Below are 24,214 nucleotides of genomic sequence, written 5' to 3'. Positions count from 1 at the left end.
AATGGTTGTACATGTGCCCAGCAGCAAAGCTGTACTGTTAGCAATTTAGGAGCCTCAGGAGCCTGGGCACCTACAGGAGTAGGCAGCAGATCAGAGCAAGTGTTTGAAGATGTAAATTTTGATCAAAGACTTTAAAGTGTTTGTAGGAGGCAAAGCTGTATAATATGTCTAAGCCTTGTCTTTTTCCGTTCTTGGCCTCAATTTATGAACTCACTCTCTCTAAAAACAGCCTCTGAACTCCATCAAGGAAATAACACCAGACCCCAGCAAAGGATTTTACGATGTCCCCCAGGAGGAACCAAAAGATCAGTCCCTCATAGTAATTTATGCTGCTGGAGCTTCATGAGGTTTCTTTAGCTTATGCTTCACAATGTTTCTATGAAATAGGAAAGTTGGCAAGGTCATTGCACAGAATTTCAGATAGACAAACTGAGGCCCATGGGGTTAAATTTCAAGGTAAGCTGATAACAGCTGGCCAGGGAACTCACGTGCTGCCTGCTTAATATTTTTCTTTGACCATGCTCTTTGTGAGAGGCAAAGAATTATAGTTAGAAATTAACAGATTGGTAAGAAGTACAAGGAAGTTAAAAGAGTATAAAAAAAGAATGTGTGACAACCCTAGCTGTCTTAATGAGTGAAATTTTCAGTAAAACATTAAGGTCCACGTAGGAGTTTTCTAACCAATACAGGAAGAAGTCAATCTTTAATAAGCTGACAGCACCAATTAGATCTGCAGTTAGTTGTAACATAACTGTTTTTTACAAATCATTGTGTATTAAGGTCAGTACAGGTGGCTGCATTATTAATTTGGTGAAAGAGCTGGGAGAGTCATGAAGGCCAATATTCAAGGGAGAAAAGAAATTTTTGAAATGTTGGAGAAGAAACCTAGGGACAGGGAAAAGTTTCTAGTCACTCTTTTTCCAGTTTAAAGAATTTGAGATGCTCTGTAAGCATTCACATATCACTGCAGTGAATTACATAGATGTAATACAAACAAAGCAAAATGTGGTAGTCTAGGATGGCTCTTTTTTCAGTTGCCCACACTCAGAAAAAATGAAAATATGGCTGACCCTTCCCTTCAGCTAGTATATCTTACAGAATGAGGGTAAGCGTAGATGGTTAAATACACCTGAGAAAAGAAAATAAGGAAAACTAAGCTGAGAATGATTATGCATTTAACTCTGAGACAAGCCGTACACTCCAGACTGATTCTAACCTACTTAAAGATGATGGGTCAATTTGTACTTCTGCCAGGCCAGAAATTTCCCATAGGAAGCTATCTTCTGAACACGAACTGGCATTCAGGTTTGAGTTAAATTTAGTGGTGGTCAAAAACCAGAACAACTCAAACAGGAGTTTTGCAGTCTATCTAACCATCCAGGCAGAGCTCTCTTCCAAAAGCAGGGCTCTGGTTTTGTTTCGTTTTCCTCCCCAGAGGCATACTTTTTCTTTTTCTTTTTCTTATTCTGCATCCCCAGCTGTGGGTTATCAAATCTATGTTGGAGAATTTAATGAATAAAAGTCTGTGGGGATTAACTTGATAAGAAGTTCATGTATATCAAACACTAAAATGCTGTTGTAATGCAATGGGTCAAAATCTTATCAGTAGTAACATATTAATAGTGGCACATTTTTTGGAAGGCTTTACTGGAAAGGATGTAAACAGCCTGGGCACACTGAAGGGAACTTGACCCAGGCCCCTGCTTCTAATGTGATAATTTCCTTTTTAGCTTGATAGCAGTTTCCTAGTTCCATACCTTACTGAGCAGTCCAATTAAAAAAAAAGCAGAGGTATAAGAGGTTGAAGGGACTTGGAAATATAAGGCACATTATCAGCATTTTCTTGGGGCATGAGGTCAACAGTAATAGTTTAACTGGTGTAGCAACTGCCCATTTTAAAGAAGTGACTCACACTTGAATGATAAAAATACTCAAGTGTTAACTGCTCTTCCATATGGCTCAGACTTAAACAAAGAGTGTCATTCAAGGGCCATAGGATTGCCAGGCAGGGAGGGCCACATGGCACACAGTTCTGACCCTGCTCTGTCTCAGGATAATGCTGCAGAAAAGGCTGCTTATGTTTCTCAACCTGGGATGCTGGTTATCTGCTAAGGAAAAAAGAATATATCAGCAAACATGATAAAGTAATTGCTAAACATATTTTTTCTTTCTTGGGCATCAGTTTCCTGGATGTGATGCTGATCTTGAGAAACACTGAAGACTCGTAGTGTTGGGTTATATTTAGGTGCTTGTAGCATTTAATCAGTTCAGTTCCTAAAGTGAAGTCCATAGAAAAGGAGGAGTAATTAAGCAAAATCAGAGAGTAATGATAAAAATATTTTTAGAATTATTTTGATGCTATACTTTTCTGGGCTGATACAAAGAATTTTGTAGTCAGTTAGAAACTTTCTCTTGACTTTGAAAACTTCCACTTGAGCTTTGGTTCAGCCCAGGGACTGCAGGCCAAGTATTTGCTTAGGGTGTGCTTGACCTAGGCCTTTTGCTGCATGGAATGGTGTTGCAGGCTAACTGCAGGCACTGGACTTTCAACTGGCCATCTCTATGCCGCTGTCTTCCTAGAGGACACCCTTTGGAATTGAAAGGAAAACTGCCACTGATGCCTGTGGTCTTTAGAGTAGATCCTTTGTACTTATCTGTCACTGTGTTCACAAAGAGCCAAATGTGAGCTTTTCTCTTTTCTCTTGATTTCAGTGAGAGACAACAACTGAAGTTAGTGACTGCCTCACAGTGATATGGCCATAATTTCAGTTATTTACCAGTCAATAACCCTTACAAGAAATAGGACCAAGAGGAATAACAAGTACAGGTTAAATGTAATGTTTAGTATCAGAACTGAGAACTGAAGATGTTCTGAAGATAAACGGGCATGTAATTTAAAAGTGAGAATGACAGCAACCCAGAAAATTGTAATCCTGCTTGCAGTTACAATTTTAATTACTGATATGTTTTCTCAGGTGGCCTGATTTTGCCTTCTTAAATTTTCTGGACTAATGTTATATTCCCCAATTTTTCTTTGCAAATGGTTTATGTAATAAGAACAACTGCTCTCCAAATATTAAGGCTAAATTCTTATCACATCATTTTAGTAGTTCCATGGATGTCAGTCAAGCTGCCCACATGAATGGATGAAAAGTGTTTTTGTGTTGATATTGATTGCCATAGGACTGTGATAATTTTTTGTGGCTTGTTAGGTTTCAGTCTGAATTAAACATAATTTTTATTGATGCTATTTTTACTATAAAGTTGGTGACTTCTTGTATCTTTTCAGAATATATGTAGTGTTTGTAGTACAAGAAGGAACGCAGTGGAGCTTTTAAGTTACATATGTCTGGACAGAAGCTTTGTAAGCCTTTTGAAGTCTTAGAGAATTAAGGGGCATTCACACCATCAAATGGTGACACTTGTTTATCATCTTCACCAGGACCCAGAAGTATTATCTCTTGGGTCTCAAATTATAGTGGTACACTGAAGCTACTGATGGATTAGCTGGTTATCGAAAGTGTCTTTGCATGCACTGGAAAGCTCTTGAGGGTAGCAATGATATTTTAAATCCTGCACTTGAAAGAAAACCAACTCTATAAAAATTCCTGTATAAGTGGTTAAGTTATAAGACATCAGAATAACACAAAGAATTTGCACTTGTTCATCTTCTGAACAAGTGTAAACAACAGAATACTGACTGGAATATAAGCAGTATATTAGCTAAAACAGATTAAGGACCTAATTAATTACATTAATATATTATTTAAGAAAGCAATGTTTATAGCAAAATATCTGTGGAAGATTATCATTTAATGTTTGTGTCTATGCATCTTATGAAAGTGGAACTGAAGCAGTATTTTAAAACTTCTATAAACGTTGAATTCTCTACTAAGGAAAATAGTTAAAAACTCATGACATGCAGTGGTAGTGTCTACTGAGCAGTGTTTTTGTAAGTGTTCTACACCGCTAGTTTTGAGAGCTTGCTGTAATCCTGATTAAGCAAAGAAGCTCCAAATCAGATTATACATCTGATAGCAATTAGATGGAACAGTTACCATCCGGGGACATAGTATTTCCACTGGAAAAAGAAGAAAACCCACATTCTGTGGTAAAATTAAGCTACAGTTAGATGTAATCCTCCTGTTTCTTTATAAACTATATTCACACACATTTATAATCATTGCATTGCCCTTTTTCCAACGTGTTGAAATGAAGAATGCCTCATGGATGACAAAACTCCTTCAGACTGTCATGTTTTATTGAGTGTTGTGAAAGAAACTGTGGAACTACTTTCATTGTGATATCTGAATAGAGAATATATGGGAGAATCTTTAGCACAAAGAGGATCATCTTGACCAAATGGTCGAACAGAAGCAAGAATTAATGCCAGGAGATAGTTAATAAATAGTCTCAGAAGGTGAGTGGTAGAAGCTCCATTTTAATATATTTAAAATTTATATCACTGAAGAATTTAGTTTGGAGGATAACCCTCCACTGATAAGAAGATAGATTAGATGACCTACGTTCCCCACTCACATTTTTATTTTATGTGGTTCTGTGAGTCTCTTGAGTAATCTAAGTAAACAGAACATTATATAGATGAAATATTTAAAAGGGAAATACAGATTAAAAATAATATAAGAGGACTTGCTGAATGAGATGTTAGACACTCTGCTCTGAACAATGGCTACCTGAGGTGAACCTGGTCTGGTGATTAACGTTAGCTGAGATTAAGCAAATGGATTATGATGTTTTTTCTAGCTGAGCGCACTTGGAATAAGACGAAGGATGTTCATTTCATACGGCATAGACAATCACATGTACAATTTATAAATCTCTGAAAACAAGCTAACTACTCTTTTATTTACATAGGATGTGACTGTGGGTGAGTATGATGAAATTATATGCAATACTTACCAGCTGTATGGCATTAGACATATTCTTATATATTTAGAGCAAAGTGTTCCGCTTAGTGTCTTTATAAAATTTAGCAGCTTTGTGGATAAACTTTGAATGAGTGGTTTTGTTTATGAGAATATAGGCAAAGTGATTCAATTCTGAATTCTGTTTGATTTTATTGCAGAATAAAATTCTTAACATTATAATGGCCAAAATATCTTAATAGACATTCTGTATCATGTAATATCAGCTATTTCTTAATTTTAGAATAAAATCATTTAAGTATGAAAATCGATACTATGTTTAAGATGAAATGAAGCTATTACAGTGTGATCACCTGTAGTATGAAATAGTAACTCCTACAATATGTTGATTATTCGTTTGGTGAAATGTTTGCTATTTGTAAGATGCAATTATAAGGTATCTGAAAGATGCATAAGCAATTTCCACTATTAAAACTAATACTAGAAAGTATTCATACATGGTGTGCTATGCAACCATCAGTTCTTTCATACATGGTGTGCTATGCAACTATCAATTCTCTGTCAAAACCATCTGTTTTATCATTCATTTTATGTTTTGCTAAGGAAAACTTCTTTCTCTCAGTTACTCTTGTGAATTCAAATTATTTCATGTTTATAATGAAAATTGTCTTTTTTCTTTATATGTGTATTCTCTCTTTGTTTGTTCTGGATTTCATTACTTCCACAGTGTCAAGACTCAGTCTAATATAATTATCTTTATGTAAAATGTATTGTATTTCTCTTCCAAATGTTGATGCTTACATAACTGAATGTTTTACGCAAGTACAAATACCCAGAACAACTTCTGAGAGGCTAATACAAAAGCAATTATTATCAGTAGTCTCATGAGAAAATACACCTATTTTATCTCTTGTAAGAGTGAATAATCATACAGTTAGATGAAATTCCACTCCATTTTCATAAAGGGTGAGAAGTTGTAGTACAGAGTAGCTGAGGACCTATGTCTGTTCATTTCTGTCTCTGGCCATTATTGATGATGACTTAACAGTTTTCTCCCTTTCCCCAGAGATCCTGGACTGGAGTCTATTAATGAGCCTAAGTCTTCTTGGCCAGTTAAATGGAGTAACGCAACATTCAGTTCTCTCAAGAACTTTACTACTGTCATTGCTGCTTTCATTGGAGTAGAACATTTGCTCTGCAAAGAGAGTAGGAAAGTTTGTGTTGCAGCTAGCAATAAAAATGCCCTTATGGATTTCCTCTAGGAATATCAGTATAAATGGAATGACGCATGAAGCATAAAATGGCTGGTTCAAATTGCGTCCCTTGTCTTAATTTACCTGTCAACCTCTCAGTTTAGAAGAGTAATGAAAATTTAGGCAGCTAATGAATAGATGTGTCAAAAAAGATGAGCAACTATAGCTCTCAGTGATTTCAGTTGAAGTGGAGCTCCTCCCTACCACAGAAAGTAAGCCATTTCACTAGCTATCATGGACCAGGTTGTATAAGTTGCTGAAGCCAAGCTTGAAAATTTCTTCCTGCATATTCCTTAATTAAATACTTACAGGTTTTTTTTTTAATTTAAAAAATTTTTTTTTTTTTAAATTTTAAATGGAATTGTGATTACCTAAATCAATCTTTGTGTACATCATTCTAGTGCAGACCCGTTTGGTTATTTTTCAGTTTTAGCACTTAGAATGAGTACAATTTACAGCATAAATAATGTATTAAAAGGAGACATTTCTTCCTGTGCTCTGATCCTTGTTCAAAATAACAAACATTTAAGAAGTTATTAACTCTTAGTGAAGGCAAAACACCCAAGCTGAAAACAGTCCATTATTGGAAAAAGCTGTAAGAACACAGTAAGATAAAATCTTGACAAATCTGACTTTATTTGAACCTTGACTGTCTTGAAAAATAGCAACATTTTCTTATCAGTTTCAGAACTGATGTATGTAGTAGCAAAATAGTCAAAATATTGTTTTCCATAGCTTCATTAAGAAAAATATGTAGTAGACAGAAGCGATTGTTCCATTAGTCAATATGGCAGCTACATCAAGGTGACATTGTAAAAGAATTTAATTTATATTATTTGGATGACAAACATATTCCCTGAGACTACCATATAGATTTTCAGTAAAACTCTACTAAAACTGCTTCCTTGAGGCTGATTAGCTGACTAGCTATTTCTACCCCGTGTTCCAGTCAAAGCAAGCCAATCATTAAGATAAAGAGATTTTATTCATTTAAAGGGTTGTCATTACAGTATCTGTATGTAGATTGGATTCAAATGGAAAGATTGTAGTGAGAGTGCTCTATTTGCAAGCATGAAGAGTATTGATATAGTTGTCAGAAATAACCTGTTGTTTAAAAGACCAGTATTTAAACGTTTCAATTTAAAGGCTACTTCTACCAAAGAATACCTGACATTTTTGTGTCTTTATAAAGGATTTAAAGACTTTTCTCTAACTAAAAAAAGTCTTATTGGATCAGTAGTTTTTCCCTCAGTATAAATGCAAATATTGTAGTGGTTTATGTATCATGAAATATAAAACTTACAATAGAAAAGCAAACGATCTGTCAATTTATGATGCAATTTAACTCTAAAACATGTTTTGGGCCTTATTCTGGTATAGTTTACAGTGTAGTAAATCAGGAGCCTTTTCTCTGATTCCAATGGATTTTCCCTGGTATAAAACTAGTATATGAGATCAGAAGGAATTGTGTTGTCTTTCAGTTTTGTTATTTTGGACTGAATATGGCTCATGCCTAGGCACAAATTGCTCCCTCCTAATAAGGATTTTGCTAATATCTTAAACATGAAATGTTGTCATTATCTTCATCCTCAAGAAAGAAAACATCTAATTATCATTCTGGAGTGACAAAGTACCTTCTAAGGAAAGGTCTCTTGTACCAAAATGAGAAGAGATTTGCAATTACATTGGAGAGTTTTGGGAATATTTGCAAGTAGAGCTATGCTAACTTAATCTCATAGTACTGGAGTCTTTGTGGAATTTAGAGATAACAGCTTGGATCCATTTAAATCCAATGATTTTTGGCACAACTTGCTGCTGTTAGTTTCTTATAAATTCTCTTTCTGCACCTTTCAAAATGAAGACCATATTATTATTAGTCATGAGAAAAGTTTTACATCCAACTCCTCTTTCTTCCAGATTGCTGTCAAAATGAGTGAAACACCTTCATCTAGTTACTCGGTGAATCAGCCAAACTCCTCCGAGAGTGAACAGAGTTTATCCACGCGCCATTTCAATGTTACTGAACCTGTTGTGGCAAAACGGATCTGTTTCTATAAAAGTGGAGATCCTCAGTTTAATGGGATCAAAATGGTCGTTAATAACCGGTCTTACAAAACATTTGATGCCTTGCTGGATAGTTTATCCAAACGGGTCCCATTACCTTTTGGAGTAAGGAATATTAGTACACCAAAAGGGAGACACAGCATCACCAATTTGGAGGATCTTGAAGATGGAAAATCTTATATTTGCTCCCATCAGAGGAAAATGAAGCCCATCAACCTGGAACAGGCTAGCAAAAAGCCACTGCCCTGGCAGATCAGTAGGCCTGTCAGCGCTCGTCGTCGAGCTGTGCAATTAACAAGGGAGAATGAAGATGGATTTGGCCATCGAGAAAGCAAAATAACAACTCCCAAAAAGATGCTTGTTTTCAAAAATGGGGATGTAAGACTCAGGCGCACCATAGTTCTGGGAAAGAAAAATACGCAAACCTTTGAGGCCTTTCTGGATTATATGAGTGAGTTAATGCAATATCCAGTTGTGAAACTATATACCACTGATGGCAGAAAGGTGAGGATAAAGATGAGTAGTAACAATTTTTCTATGATTGCTTCTAGATTATTTTTAATTAAAAAGGTGATTTTGTCAGTTATAAGCTTGGGACACTGGCCTGGTGTAAGATCTGATGTGCTGAACTTCAGCTGTTTCCTTTCTATGCCTTTTCCCCTTCAGAAAGGCTACTAGCTTGGAGGAGATACACTGGAATGTTGCAATCAGAGAGAAGCAAGTGAGGACATTTTACTTTAAGTCATCATGAAGAAACACTTTTCTTTTTCCTACTCAGGCCTCTTTCAGGCATGCTCTCAATTCTATATTTTTACCCATTTACACAGAAACTTCCTTTAGTCTTAATGCTATTTATCTGTGATTTTTAATGTTTTAAAAATACAATAAGTAGCATCTAATAGCCACACATATTTTATCATTACACAAATGCAGAGTCATTTGCCATTAATGACTTGGAACTATGACACCTGATTGTCTATTATAGTTTTCAAACCATGGACCAGGTTCTGTACCTCTAAACCCAGATGATGCATCACTAATAATTCTGATTTTCATCTCACATGCTGTTTTATATGATTTTGTCTCACTTAGCGTTTTATCTGTGTGCTGTTTAACCACAGAAAAGCACTTGTGATTATACCTACTAGGTATCTAGAAAGACAATTGCATGCAGCACTCCAAGAGTTCAAGGGAAATCTTGTGTTTACCGTCCATTTGGTGAAATTCTGTATTAGGTTGGGAAACTGTCCATATCACATATAAGTCAGTGAAGTGCAGTTTGTAAGCCTTATCTTGCAATATATTTTGGAACTTAAATTCAAAACTGTTAGACAAGGCTCTGAGCACCTTGCCCAGTCAGACCTGCTCTGAGGAGAGGGTTAGACTACATGACCTTCAGAGATCTTTTCCAACGTATATTGTTCCATGATTCTGTCCTATTCCTCTGTGGCAGTACAGGTCAAGTACTTGTGGTGTATTCTGAATTTCCCCTTTCTTCCTCCAAATATGTGTTCCTATGTATACCTACCTCCAAATGCATATTCTTATTTCATGGCTATGACTGTCAATCACTGTGCAACGATGAAACAAAATTACATATGCAAACACTTAAATTATAAGAAAATTTTTATCTGGATCCAAGTTGCTTCTTGAAGTCTTTTTCTAATATATTTATATAACAAGACATACCCTCACAGAGATAGGAATTGCCTTATAGGAATTGAAAAATTAATTCTGTGCTGTGATACATATTTAATAGCCTGCTGCAAACTGATGTAGAAACTAAGAAGTGAAGATATTAAAGTATGAAAGGAATAAATCTCTTACATTATTTTTTGTGGTTACTAAGACAGAGAATTTAATGTTACTTTTTTTTCCAGGTTCCTAATCTTCAGGCCCTGATACTGTGCTCTGGAGCTGTAGTTGCAGCCGGGAGAGAGCCTTTTAAACCAAGCAATTATGATTCTCTTGGGTATTCACGGCCTGCTAAATTGCTTGGAATTGCAAATCGTGTGTTCCCAAAAGCAAATGCCAAGTCAGAAAGTGAAAATAGTAAGTTCTTTGAATTAATTTGTATTTTATTAATTGGTTTATCTCTCTCAGCATAAGACATAAACCATGACAATCTTACTAGGATCAAGGATATTCAAAAAGGCCAGGTGAAACTGTTTATATCTTCTCTGACTACTCTATAAGCATAAGAAAGATCAAAGTGTTAATGTTCTTTTTACAATTTAAGTTTCTGCTAAGTACTCAGCTACTATGCATATTTTCTTTCAAACAGACTTATTTAGAACATGGATGCAAATCTGTAAGAATATTTTATTTTAATGCACTTGATTGTCATTGTTATTAATTTTTTGGTGTCACAGTTAATAACGGCACCGGTAAAGCAGAAACCACAGGCTACTTCAGGCTCTTAACTGACCGAATTTCTTGAGCAAACCTTTTGTGCAGTTTTCAGAACTTACCTTATCAAGTGGAGGTTTGACTTGTCATTGTCATAACTTTCACTTTTTCCCACATCCCATGCTCCACATAAACAGGAAAAACACTATAGCACCCATCCACTCACAAATTCATCATGTTTTTGAAGCTGCTTTTGTCTAAACAGAATGTCATTGTTTCCTATATCATCATGGCTGTAATATCTGTTTTTTGGATAAGTTTGGGAAAAGATACACGAATATGTACTTTCCCTTTGATTACTCATGGAGCTGTGCCACTGACACTGTCAGCAAGAGTGTGAAGTGGCCAGTGGATCATCAAGAACATGAGGAGCTGTTGGAGAGAAGCCAGGCTAGCTGAACAGCCTGAGATGGAGGGGAACAAAATGCTGCAGTACCAGAGCTTTAGGTTATGTGGGAATCCTCAGCGTTAGAGCACTCTGTAGGGCAGAGGTACTGTCTAGGGGGAAACTTGTTTAATCCAGAGGTAACTAGTACTCTTGGTACAGCGGCATGCTGTGCTGGAGAGCCCAGGGAACACTAATTTTTTCTGTACTGAGACTTTCCACGCTAATCTTGACTGTGTCATGGAGCACATTGATACATAAGACACTTGGCTTCCATTTACTTGAAGGAGTTTCTTCCACATCCCTCGCAGCTTATTATGTCCCCACCAAACTATTCATTTTCGTTTTTCTCAACCTTCATGTTCTTTGACTTCCACAGCTTGAGAGCTGTTTGCAGAGCGTAACTAATGAGTCAAGAGAGAATGAATAGGAACATTTTGAGAATGAAGGTTCTGCAGAAACAAAAAAACCTACCCAAATTTTGCTTTGAGACAGAGATTGAGCCTTGCAATGATAGAAAATGTGACTAGCTGAGAATCTGATAAGCTCACTCTTCCAATCCTCAGTTAATGGCAATTACAGAAAGAGAGAGAAAAAAATAAGCCTCTTTTTGTCTTTAACCTGAGAAATTCAACAGTATCCTGTGTAGGAGACATTGTTGACTATGTGAGAGCCTGAAAAACCAAATTTCAGGGACTCTGTTCCAATTCAATTTCCTGAGAGAGAGAAGGTGAGATTTTTACTTTGGGAAGCATAAGGTCTGGTCTGTGTTAGAGGAGTTAGCACAAACTTTTATTTCTGATTCAGTTCATGGTAAAGCATATGGCTGGGAAACTGCCTGAAATTATAGACACGTATCTATAATAGTAATATGTTAACTGTGAAAGTCTTGATATGAGACCATTTGTGACTCACTTGAGCAAAAAAAAAAGCTTAAATTCAAGCAATGTAGGTAAGTTAATATTACATGTGTTAAAATACCTTTCTGCAAGTGAAACCTTTCTATTAAGTGGTGGCTCCTATATATTTAGGTATCAGTAGTAGTTGTGGATGTCTTTGTGTGGGTGTACATGCACTGTTTCCCTTGCACATGCAGAACTTTTTGGAAGACAGCAAAACTTTATTTTTATCTCACCTTCTTTTATCTCTCACCTCTTCAGTGACAACTGCTAGAGAGAGATGAGATATAATTTTTTAAAAAGCCAAGTTATTACAGAGTAATCAAAACATACTTTGGGAACATTTAATGTGTATGTAAACACATATTGGGCCATACTCAAAATTAATTGAAGTCTGGAAGTATTCTCATTGGCTTTACTGAGTTTTGCGCCATCATCTACAGTACTGTAGCATAAAATGTATCTCAGAATGTTATGATTTAAATTCAGATTTCATAAGAATTTCAAGTGCTTCAGTGTTTACTTCTCTATAGAAGGTCAGTTCAGGGGATTGGATTTGAAGCCTTTATTCATGTATCAGTGACACTACTCACAGTAATTACTCATATGCTGTAGATTGTGGGATTAAGCCCAGGGAGATATATGTTCATCTTGACTGACACATTTTAGCACTAACTGTAAGAACTAATAGGAAATGATATTTTGATAATCGCTAAGGCATGAAGAAGAAGTAAAGTTGGTAGCTTGAAGCCCAAAAAAGTGAGGGCCTGTGTATCCCTTGAAAGGTTCAAGGCAACCTCAGCTCCCAGCTAAGTATAAAATGAGAACATTCAGTACTTTTTTAGACTTTGGAGCTTCAAATAAGACTATAGCTCTGGCCTTAGAAAGAAACTATTGCAAAATAAAATTAAGTGGAAAAGCAGTAAAATGCTTGATTCTTTATTAAATATTGGTTATCTTTCTCTCTCTAGCAACTTCTTAAAATGAACAGCAAGATTAGCCATGTTTTTCTCTTTACTTGCTAATACTCTGGTAAAATAAACACACTTCATCAGCTTCTTTTGTACTAATTTTTCTCCTTTCTTCTTTTCTCTTCCTTTGCTGCCTGTCTGCTGTCTCACCACCTGGATCCTTATGCGTGATATTTGTCTGCTCTACTTTCCACCTACTGAATGAATTTGGGTTCTTTCAATGTAATTATTGGTAGCGGGAGCTGAAATAGGCTCTAGCTCAAGATCTCAGATATTGTCAGTTTCTTCTGATAAAGGGTCCAGCAATGATAATAACTCAAATGATAACAACTCAGATGCTTCCTATGTTCCTGACAGTCATAATGGTACAGGAGGAAATCAGTCAGTTACTGGTGAAGACTTATCTGTGGCACAGTATGAAGATGACATTGAGAAATCTGTTCACCTTAATCAAGATGGCAGTATCACAGTGGAAATGAAAGTTCGATTCAAAATTAAAGAGGAAGAAACCATTAAATGGACAACCACTGTAAGTCGTGCTGGCCTTTCTGATGACAAAAAGACCACCATTTGCAATTCTGCAATGCGTGCCGAAGACTGCTTATCCGATGTAAATGTATCAGAAGGTATAAAACCAAAAGATGCTCCATTTTTGAAGAGCTACAGTAAAGAAGAGGGAGACTCCTTACAGCAATTCAATGCAGAAGTGTCAGACAAAGAATCGGAGTCTGATTTAAAAACTGCTGGTTGTGATATCTGTAAAAAGAACAATTCTGCAGATCTAAATGTAAGCAATATACCTGAGGATAATATCAGGCCTCGCTTTTATAGGCCTCCCACCCCTGGGCCAAGGCGTGTTAGACAAAAGAAAGCAGTAGTTGAAAGGGTCACCTTGGTATCTGAGAAAGAGGTTCAGGAGAAGACAATAGGACAGTTTTCCTACAGTGAGGAAATACAGAACGGAGAAAATAAATCTGAGTATTGCATGGTAGCTCATTCAAGCAGAAAAAAATCAAATGTCAGTAATCCAAAGTTTAGTGAGAAGAGTGACAATGATTTATTAAAGCTTTCTTCAGAGAATATAAAAGAAGAAATGCTTTTTAAAGTAAGCCACAAAAATAATAATTTAATAGAAACCACAAATAGGAAAACATTAGAAGTACCTGACAAGGATGAATTGGTACGGAATATATTAGAGAAATCACTTGTGGAACAAGGTACGTATAATAGTTTAGTATCAACCTGCAAAGCTAACATCAGTGGTTTCATACCATCATCAAAAATTTACCAGGCAGCTAGGCCAGGTTCAGCAGACCACATCCATGAATCATGTGATATTAAACAAATAAAAAGATCACTGAGTTCTTTCATTAGATATTCAGAACTATGTCAGTCAAAAGAAGAAACAAAATGCAAAGCTGCTGATTTATTACTTATTTCTCAAGATTCAGTGCATTCAGCCTGTCCTGGACATAGCCACATGAAGATGATGGTACCTCCATGTAGTAAACCTCCTACTGAGAAAATAAATCCAACAACTGGATTCTTTCCTACTGTTACTGAAAGTGAGAATCAAATCAGTGTCAGGACTGAATCTGTGATGGCAACACATCTCATTGATGACAGCCAATCTGCATCTTCCCTCACCAAAAAGAAGAAGAAGAGAAAATCGTCTAACTTTCTAGAGCAAGGTACATATGAGAATCAAAAAGATAAAGAAATTTCAGGGATAATTAAAAGTGAGGGAATGCATATCACAAGCAAAACCACACAGGATTCCACAACAGAGGCTGTGGATAACTATTCTGAAATGCCTCAGAAAAAAGGAATGGATTTTTTTGTAAAAAACAATGATGGGTCTGTCAATTCAGACAAAAGCATATGTCCTGAAGATGAGTCCTATCACCAGGATTCAGTGGAACAAAATGGGTTATCATCTAATAAAAAACCAAGAGGTAATAACAACAAGTTGGCCAAAGTAAAATTGAAGTCAGGAAAAAAAAATAGCATCGTTTCATCTGCAAAGAGTGAAGATGGTCTGATGACAGTTGATTCAAACAATGAATCTGAACACAGTCAGGATACACAGAGTACTGAGAAAGAAGGCATGCATCTCACAACCAATTCTTTCGAACAGACACCTAACTCATCAGTGATTTCAAAGCCATTGTCAGAAGTGCCAAAGAATCTTAACTTTGAAAAAGGTACGGGAAAGAATATTTTGGAAAATTTGTCATCAAAGAAAGAGAAAAAGCAAAAGGGGACGAAGAAAAATCTAAGTAAAGGTGCAAATAAATTAAATATGTCAGAGAAAGCCATTACACTAGAGGCTCTAAAACAGGAGGATTTTCAAGAGGAGACTGTTGAGCATTCACTTGAAAACTATGTTCAAACTTGGCTGAAAAACTTGTTACCAAATTCTGTCTTACCCCCTATAAATAAAAAAGAAGGAAATGTAGAGAATAGCAATGTTTGCCATTTTCCTGAAGAAAATACTGATGCTTCTATAGATAAAGAAACAAGATTTATCACAAATAAAGTACATGTGACTGGAAAAAACAATCTGGTTGAACATAATCTAACCAAAAAACCATTAAAGCCTATTTGTGAGTTGGGAACTTCAGAAGAATCAGCCAAAGATTCAGGTGAAAAACAAACTGACTCTTTGATTCATGCTAGTACAACTATAGTAGAAGAAGCCAAGTATTCACTAAAGTCAGAATTTCATCATGATGGTAAGCTACACTTGTTTCATGAAACACATGACAATGATAAAAAGATGTCAGAAGTTGATAGTCAAGATACCAACCTATGTCAAAGAAAAAAATCTGAGGTTGCTGTTCAAGTTGATTGTGCAATTGTCAATGAGAAAATAGGAATTGATGTTCAGAATAATTGCATGCCTAGCATGTTGCTGCATGAACTACAATCAACTTTGCTTGGTCTCCAGAAAGAACATAGTGGATGTAGAGGAAAAGCTTGCAGTCTTTCAGATCTTTCTCCTTCAGCTTTTGGTTCTTCCTCCAATGTTCTCCTAGCTTGGCTACTTGTACTGAATCTGAGAGAGAGTTTGATTGGGACAATAAAAGATGATGTGCAAAAAACTACCTGTAGCTGTTCTGAAATATTTACACAGTTACAATTTCTGAAACAAACTACAGTCATAGAAAAAGTTGATGAACTGAAGGCTGCCTTCTCACATTTTCAACAAGCAACAGAAAATAACTTATTACACTTTGAGAGGGAACTCAAAAAGCAGGACTCCACACATTGCCATGAGAATATGCCCATATCTGAAATTCATAATGGTATATGTTTGCATGAAAATGAAAAATCAGTTCAGCCTTGTATTCCAAAGGACAGTGTAAATTCTGAAGAAGCTCTAAAATTGACTGGTGAATTAGAAAGCTGTTTTGATATACAGAAAGATCTTTGTAGAGAAACAGAGACTTTAGACTTGAGTGCTCCCAAAACACAGCTAGATGGTCAATATGCCAATACTAATTCAAACACCTGTAGTCTTGCATCAGCTATAGAGCCACCTGAAGGAAATGAAGAAATGCCTGATAGCCTAAATAAAAAATCTCAAGACAGAAACACTGATACATCATTCACTAATGAAGAGTCAGAAACTTCAGTAGAACCTAACTCGACAGTTCATAGTGTAACTTCTAATGATAAAAATTGTATTTTAGATCAGGATACTTCTGAGTTAGAAGGTGAAAAAGATATTATACATGTTACTACTGATAAAAGTGAAGATGAGAAAGTTGATCCAAAGTCAGCAGGTAATGACAAAAACCCAAATAACCAACTTAAACTAGTTGCTGAAACCTCTGTAGAATATAATAATGAGGATTATTCTGTACAGGAAGACAAGGAAGATGCAGAAACGTGTGAGGAAACCTCTGAGAGGTTATCTACAGTGTCTCCATTATCATTTTGTTATGAATCAAAGCAAATTACAGAATGTGATATGAGCGAAGGAGAACAGAAATTGCAAGTAGAAGAACTGGAGAATAAAATGTGTTCAGACACTTCTCAATTAAAAAAATGCTTAAGAAGTCCTGCTACTTCAGACTGGTCAGATTACAGACCAGATACTGAAGAGAGTGATTACAACTTTAGAGCATCCAGTGATTTGACCAATGAAAGCGGGGAGGAAGCAGTACTTGAAAAACATTATAATACTGGCTATGTAAAAAGAACTATTGAACGACTTTATGGCAAGACAGAAGCTTCATTTAAGCCTGACTTTCACAAAGGATTTCCTTATATATCAAAAGTATTTCAAAAGGATACTGAAGAATTCCACTCCGCAGTGGTGGAAAAAACTATTTATTTTTCTCAAGAACCTAGGTCTTGTTCTGCAGAGAAATTGTCACATTCTTCACTACCATCACAAGAATTTCCAGTAAACATAAACAAAGACAACACTATATTGAGAAGACAAAATAATTTTTTACGAACAGCACAACCTACTCTCAACAGAGAAGAGACAAGTTATACTAATGACCATTCAGGGGAATCTCCAAAGCAACATTGTCAACCTAGCATACGAGCTAATGATGATGAAGGAATATTGATAGATAAAGGCAAATGGCTTCTCAAAGAAAATCATTTGATAAGAAGATCACCACCTGAACGGGTTGGAATGTATGGTAATTTGGATACAACATCAACAGACACAGTCCTTGATACTAACAGTGATGATGTTCCATACTCACACTTTGGCAACCTGAATCAGTACCCAGTCCTCAATGAAATCTCTTCTTCAGAACTTGAAGACATGGCTAAACCCTCTGAAAATTTTTGCAACTACTTCAATATACCTCATAATAGTGATTCAGACCCCTTTCAGGATGACTTAAGTACAAAAAGCAAACCTAGCCGCAATGGTAAGATCACTTCCCTTCCTGCAGCAAACAAAGAAAAGATCAAACCATCAGTCATGGTAGGTTCTACTTCCACACATCTTTCCACACAGGCTGATACCAATTTTCCAACCTTTACATCTGTAGAATTTAGATTGCCTGATAACAAGGTGCATCCATTGGAACAACCTTTAAATGATGAACCCATACAGTCTCAGCCAACTGATGCTAGTAATGCTAACAGAAGTGCTCTTCAGGAAGAAGATTCTCTGGATAAACTCCATGCTATATGTGGCCAACATTGTCCAATACTGATGGTGACAGTAACGCCAGTTAATGAGGAACAGAGAGGATATGCCTACCAAAAGGCATCTGATATTGAGAACCAGCTGGGTCCATGTTTGTTGGCCAAAAAGAGTGAACATTTACAATGGTCAGGTGAAGATTTAATAACAGATGAAAATAATCATGTGACTCTGAAGAATAACTGTATCAATAAGATTGCCAATAGTATTTTTAATAGGTTTTATGCTAATAACACCTTAGATTTTATTAGTAACTTTGGAATACTTGCATTTTCAACTCTGAAAGACACAAGCAGTTTAGGGAAGTTACGTGTTATAGAGGAGATGAATGTAAAACCTATGGAAGTCAGCAACTGTCAAAATAACGTAACCAAACACATACCCAGTGATCTTGTGATAGGCACAAATACTGAGCTACCCAATAGAAAGCCAAAAATATGCCAAACCCTAAGAATAAGCCTAATTCATATTGTCGGAGAAAAATTTTCTCCCACGTTGGCAGACCCAGCAGAAACCTGTCATCCTGAAACATTTCTGAAGTGTGACACTTCTTTAAATAACATTGAACATAATGCCTCTGAAAATCTGAAAAATGAAAATGCCTTTCCTACAGAAGAAGAAGAAGTTTGCTTTTGTACAATGGACAATAGAAACAGCAAAGATGAGAAAGACTTGTAGTAGAGATCTTGGAATTTCTATAACATTAGATTAGTGAAAACATCTTCAGAAAAAAAAATCACAAAAGAAACTGCTGAATGCCACACCCAATAAAACTCCCAATGTGAATACAGCCCAGACCTAGATAAATATAAATCACAATTGTATAACATTGCTGAAATACAGATAATTACTTAGATTTTTTTGGGAACCAACATAGGAAGAAAAGCTGTTCTTCTAAGACAGTTATTTCTTGGTTATAAAACAGTTTTTCTCTGAAATTTTATCTGTTCAGAGATATTCAGTTATATACCAACCATCTCATCTCTGGAGAAACAACTACTACTTGTTAGAACAGAGAACTGAAATTTGAAATACCTGCCCAAGTTCTAAGATAAGATTCCTATATTTCATGACATTTGAGAAAGGGTTTGAGAATTGTCTTTTGGTAGAAATGCTTTTTCCAGAACGAAATCAACTCATATGTTTAATTTGAAATGAAAAGTAGGAAATACTATTCAAATGCTGTAATACAATGAAAAGTAGGAAACAGAAGTCATGTTAATTTTATATAGATTAACATCAAATTGCTATTTCAGTTTTTAAAGGCCAACTTCAGAATATTTATGTGAGTAAAGAGATCTTTCAGTCTCTGTATAGGATCATCCAGACCCTGAACGAAGTTTGCCTCTTTTACCTAGAGGATACTAGAAATTGTATTCTAGTATGTAGGATACTAGAAAGTGTATTTATTGCTGCTGGGATTCCACAGGAACTGAGAACGGAGACTGTGCGTCAACAGACTTCCTGACTGCCCTTGCCGTATTCCCTTCTGAGGCAGCACCGCTTACTCTTAAAATTGTTCTACATACACTACAAGTTTTAGTTGTGTGTTCTTCTTTAACCTCTGTACTTTAAAGGTGGTCCATGTCTTTGTTTGTTTGTTTGTTTGTTTTGTTTTGTTTGTAAATATGTTGTATTATGAGAATCCAAGGCATATATAATATGTTTCAAGATCTTTCAATCTGTTATTAGAATTATTTTGGATACTTGTTCACAGAATTTTTTAATATTATGTGTGTGTAGTAGGCACTTATATATGGTTTACAATTTTCAGTAAATGACTTTAAATATAAAATTGGAAAATATTTAATGTATATTGTGAGTAGGCAGAGTATTTAAATTTTTTTGTTAGATTTTAATCCCTAACACTGCATAGTACCTTGCTTCAATGTCAATGAAGTCAGAGATATACCTGAAGAAGGAAGGTGTTATTTTTCAGTTAAAGAATGAGACTTTGACCATTCTGTACTCTTGGAGGCTGTGTCTAGACTAACTGGCGTGTACATGCTGCAATAAGCCCTGGATCATGATCCTTTGGTTATCCAGTCTGAGGACCTAATTAAAGGCAGACACAAATCCCTCTTGGCCCAGAGGCTTTGATTGTCTCCCTGTGGGACAGAAGGCACATGGAGGGGAAGTAGAAGTTGGATCTGGAGCAAAAGGGGTTTGCAGTACAGGTAGAAAACCTAGAAGCACTCTTCAATTCTTTTTAGGAGCCCAGTGACAGATATATGTCCCCATTAATAACTGATACATTTCTGTTGTTTGAAGCAGTGTATTCTATGTAATAAACTAATATTACAACCCTAAAGCAACATATATCGTCTAATATATTTCACACCGAAGAGCTGTGTGTTATTTCCTATGCCGGCATTGTTTCTGATGTTCTTCCCTCCATCTACACATTTTTTGGGGTCCTCCTTCACATGTTTTAGAACTGCTCCGAGTGAAGAGTCTCAATGGTATCTTTTCATGCTTTTACATGACTATACAGAAATAAAAGCTATGTTTGGAAAATGAAGCTTGAAATTACTAGAATACAACTAAAAGCCATATAGCATTCTGAGTACCAGGCTTCTATGCTGTAAATAATGTCTATATGTTAGATAGGCAAATTAACAGCTATATATATGTATATATGTCTCCATCACTTGCAGTCTTTCTGCTGGATTCACAGCACCCTGAGCTGCATTCACAGCACCTTAACTTTTTCAGATCAAGGTTCAAGAACCTTTAATCTGATGCTTATTATAGGGTTACTGAGCGAACTAAGCACTCAAAAGGTGAGATGTGAGGTACTGCCTGAGGTTACAATTAGCAGAGACCACAGCAAGTGGTGAAATGATTGTTATATTAACTAACTGAAAGACTTGCTTCTGATTTCAGTATGTTAACTGAAAGAGAAGGAATAAAATGGTCACCTCAGAGCAGGACAAAAGGTTGACAGTGAGATGTGCCATACTGTCATAGGGTTTATATACTCATTAATGGTTCAGGAGAGATATAGAATATTAAGTGGCTGAGATAGATACGCAGATGAAATAAAATTGCTTTCATTAGGTAAGGTTGGAGAAGGCTGAAGAGAGAACTTCACAATGCTGTGACTAGAGCAACGTACTGATTGACAGAGGGAAAAACACCATGAGGAGGAATATGAGCTACTTTATATAAGTAGCTTAATTCTGCAAATTAACTGCAAAAGGCATAAAGTCTTTCTGAATAAGTCAGGATAAAATATACTTGGAAGTGACAAGTGTATTAAATAATGTGTAAAGAACAGGATAGAAGACAATTTAGCAAGCATTCAAGGGCTTTATATAGATTATGCCATTCTTCTAGAAGGAATTCAGTTTTTGTCTTGCCATCATTAAAAAAGAAATGGCCAACATGACATATAGATCACAGTCCCAGGAAGTTTCAGTTTATCTATCTAGTTTAGCCCCTGCTAGAAATAAACCACACAATTAGGTAAGTAATACAATTTAATTATTAAATCTCATTTCAAAACTTGTTATCTGTAGTCATTACAGCTTCCACTGGAGGGATGTTCTAGAGCTTGAGTCGTTCTTCTAATGTCTGTCTTAACTGTTTTGTAATTTCTGTCCTAAGCCTAGTCATGGTTAATTTATAGACATGTGTCCCAAAGCCACCATTCTCATTTACTTAGATATGTCTTTTTCCTCCTTGGTATCTATCAACAAAATCAGACATTCTCTCAACTTTTTCTCCTACATAAACATTTTCTCCATTTCCTCTAATCATCATGGTTGTCTTTCTCAGGACCTTTTCTAGTTTCAATAAATCTTTTTTTGAATATGGTTACAAGAACTTTATGCAGTATTTAAAAGATTGTCTCTCTGAACTCTGGGACACTGACAGTAAAATTTCTCTACTTAGAAATCTCTCTCCTGGTGCATCTTACAGTCATACTGATGACTCACTCCTTCTCTTTTTTAAGTGATAAATTCCTGGTTCATAGCATTAAGTTTTGGTAGTATTTTTAAAATGCACTTCCTTGCACTTTATGCTGTTACATATTATCTCTTTTCTATTACTCTGGATTTTCTGATCTTCTTATACTCTGACAATTCTTAGCGACTGTGTTACAGAAATTACCTATTTGATGCAGTATATTGATGAAAATATGAAATCCAGATAAATTCCAACACTGATTCCTGAGAAACTTATTAGTATCCCTATAAATTAATACTTCTCATTTCTGCACAAATGTATAATTTCCCATTTAGCTAGTTATTTTATTTCTCTACAGTCTTGTACTAATCCACTTCTCCATTTTAGCTACTAATTTCTCATATAATGCTTGGATAGATTAGAGCTACTGTAATTTCCTTGACTACAAAGACGAATTCTCATCATCATGGAGGAGAATGGGTACTTGAACAATGCAAGTCTGGATACCTTGTGTCATATATCTGCAGTAAACTGATGCTGGTAATCTTTTTTCTGTTTAGCTGTATATATCTGGGGATAACTGTCCATTCATTTAAAATTTGTTCAAAAACATTACATAGTATTGCTTTGGTGTAAGAGACATGGGTTTTAGTCTCTCAGTGCACTCTTCATCCCATACTGATTTTCCATTTTAAATTTCCCACTCCATAGCCAATTCTTGTCAACAGTGCTGACATTTCCCAACCACTGTATGTCACCATTCTTATTAAAAAAAAAAAAAAAAAAAAGTGGTAATTTTCACTTTATTGTAAAGGCATATTTAGTTTGTGTTCTCAAATTCAGGACAAAGTGTACATAGTCCTTCTTTGCTTATTCTCTTTTAATGTGTATGGTTAAATAACCTTTTTACTAGTTTGTTTTATTCTCCTTTGCTATACCTTGCTTTTCAGTTCAATTGACTTCGTTAACCTCTTCCTTTAGTTTTAAAAATGTGTTACTTTTAAATCAAAGAGGCATTCTGGACTAATTTTACCGTGAACCAATATAAATAATGAGGGATTTAAAAAATATTAATCATGCAAAAATCTTGTTCAATAACAGTCAAGACTAGCATTTCATCTAAATACGGTATTTTCTGTTTTTTTTCTTTTTTTCTTTCAGCAATATCTCACAATTAAATTTTCAAGCAGATGTCATTGCCAGCACATGACAGGCTTATACACAAAACAGTTACATAGTAGAGAATTTATTTGGTATCTTTACTACCCTTGACCTGAAAAAAATGGTCAAACAGATCTTCTACTGACTTTGCAGTGAATATTCATATATGGGTAGAGGTGAAGACTGGAAACTATTAATTGGAAAGGCTCCAAGAGACTGAACACAGTGTATTGGAGAAGAATCCATTGCACACTGTCATCTATAGTAATCACTACTATTTCTAGTTGTCCTGGTTTCGTCTGGGACAGAGTTAATTTTCTTCCTAGTAGCTGGTATAGTGCTGTGTTTTGGATTTAGTGTGAGAATAATATTGATAACACACTGCTGTTTTAGTTGTTGCTAAGCGGTGCTTATACTAGTCAAGGACTTTTCAGCTTCCCATGCTCTGCTGGGTGCACAAGAAGCTGGGAGGGGGCACAGCTGGGACAGCTGACCCCAACTGGCCAAAGGGCTATTCCATACCATATAGCGTCATGCTCAGTATAGAAACTGGGGGGAGTCAGCCAGGGAGCAGCAATTGGCCGGGGGCAGCGATCACTGCTTGGGGACGGGCTGGGCATCAGTCAGTGGTGAGCAATTACATTGTGCATCACTTGTTTTGTACATACTTTTATCATTATATTTTTTTTCTTCCTCTGCTGTCCTATTAAACTGTCTTTATCTCAACCCATGGGTTTTACTTTCTTTTTTTTCTGATTTTCTCCCCCATCCCACCAGGGGCCGGGGGGAGGGTGAGTGAGCAGCTGTGTGGTGCTTAGTTGCAGATTGGGTTTATACCACAACACTAGTGTGATATATAGAAAGCTGGATGACATGGTTTTGCATATCTGAAAGTGTATATAACATAAAAACTAATGAGAAATGACTGAATTCTCAGAAGTGTTAGGCTCCTCAATTTGAGTGTAGAGAAGCAATATCTCGTAATACTGGTTTTCATTTCTGAAATGCATAAGGCATATTTCTCTTCTAAGGAAGTCAGAAGAAAACAAGACCATTTAATTGTTTAATTTATCAGTGTTAAACAAGTTACTTGAC

General features: G+C 35.9%; 1 protein-coding gene across 1 annotated transcript in view; it reads left to right on the top strand.

Annotated features, from left to right (window-relative positions):
- Nucleotides 1-8,068: 8,068 nt before the first annotated feature.
- Nucleotides 8,069-24,214, top strand: part of RP1 (RP1 axonemal microtubule associated) — a 181,607-nt gene continuing 165,461 nt past the window's right edge. The window contains exons 1-2 of the mRNA XM_072851227.1: nt 8,069-8,707; nt 10,084-10,255. Coding sequence (XP_072707328.1) covers nt 8,069-8,707; nt 10,084-10,255 — 811 coding nt within the window. The remainder of the gene's footprint in view (nt 8,708-10,083; nt 10,256-24,214) is intronic.

This window comes from Ciconia boyciana, chromosome 2 (genome assembly GCF_034638445.1).
Source record: "Ciconia boyciana chromosome 2, ASM3463844v1, whole genome shotgun sequence".
Taxonomy (NCBI): domain Eukaryota; kingdom Metazoa; phylum Chordata; class Aves; order Ciconiiformes; family Ciconiidae; genus Ciconia; species Ciconia boyciana.
Note: the sequence above shows the minus strand (reverse complement) of the source record. Positions and strands in the feature narration are given on the sequence as shown.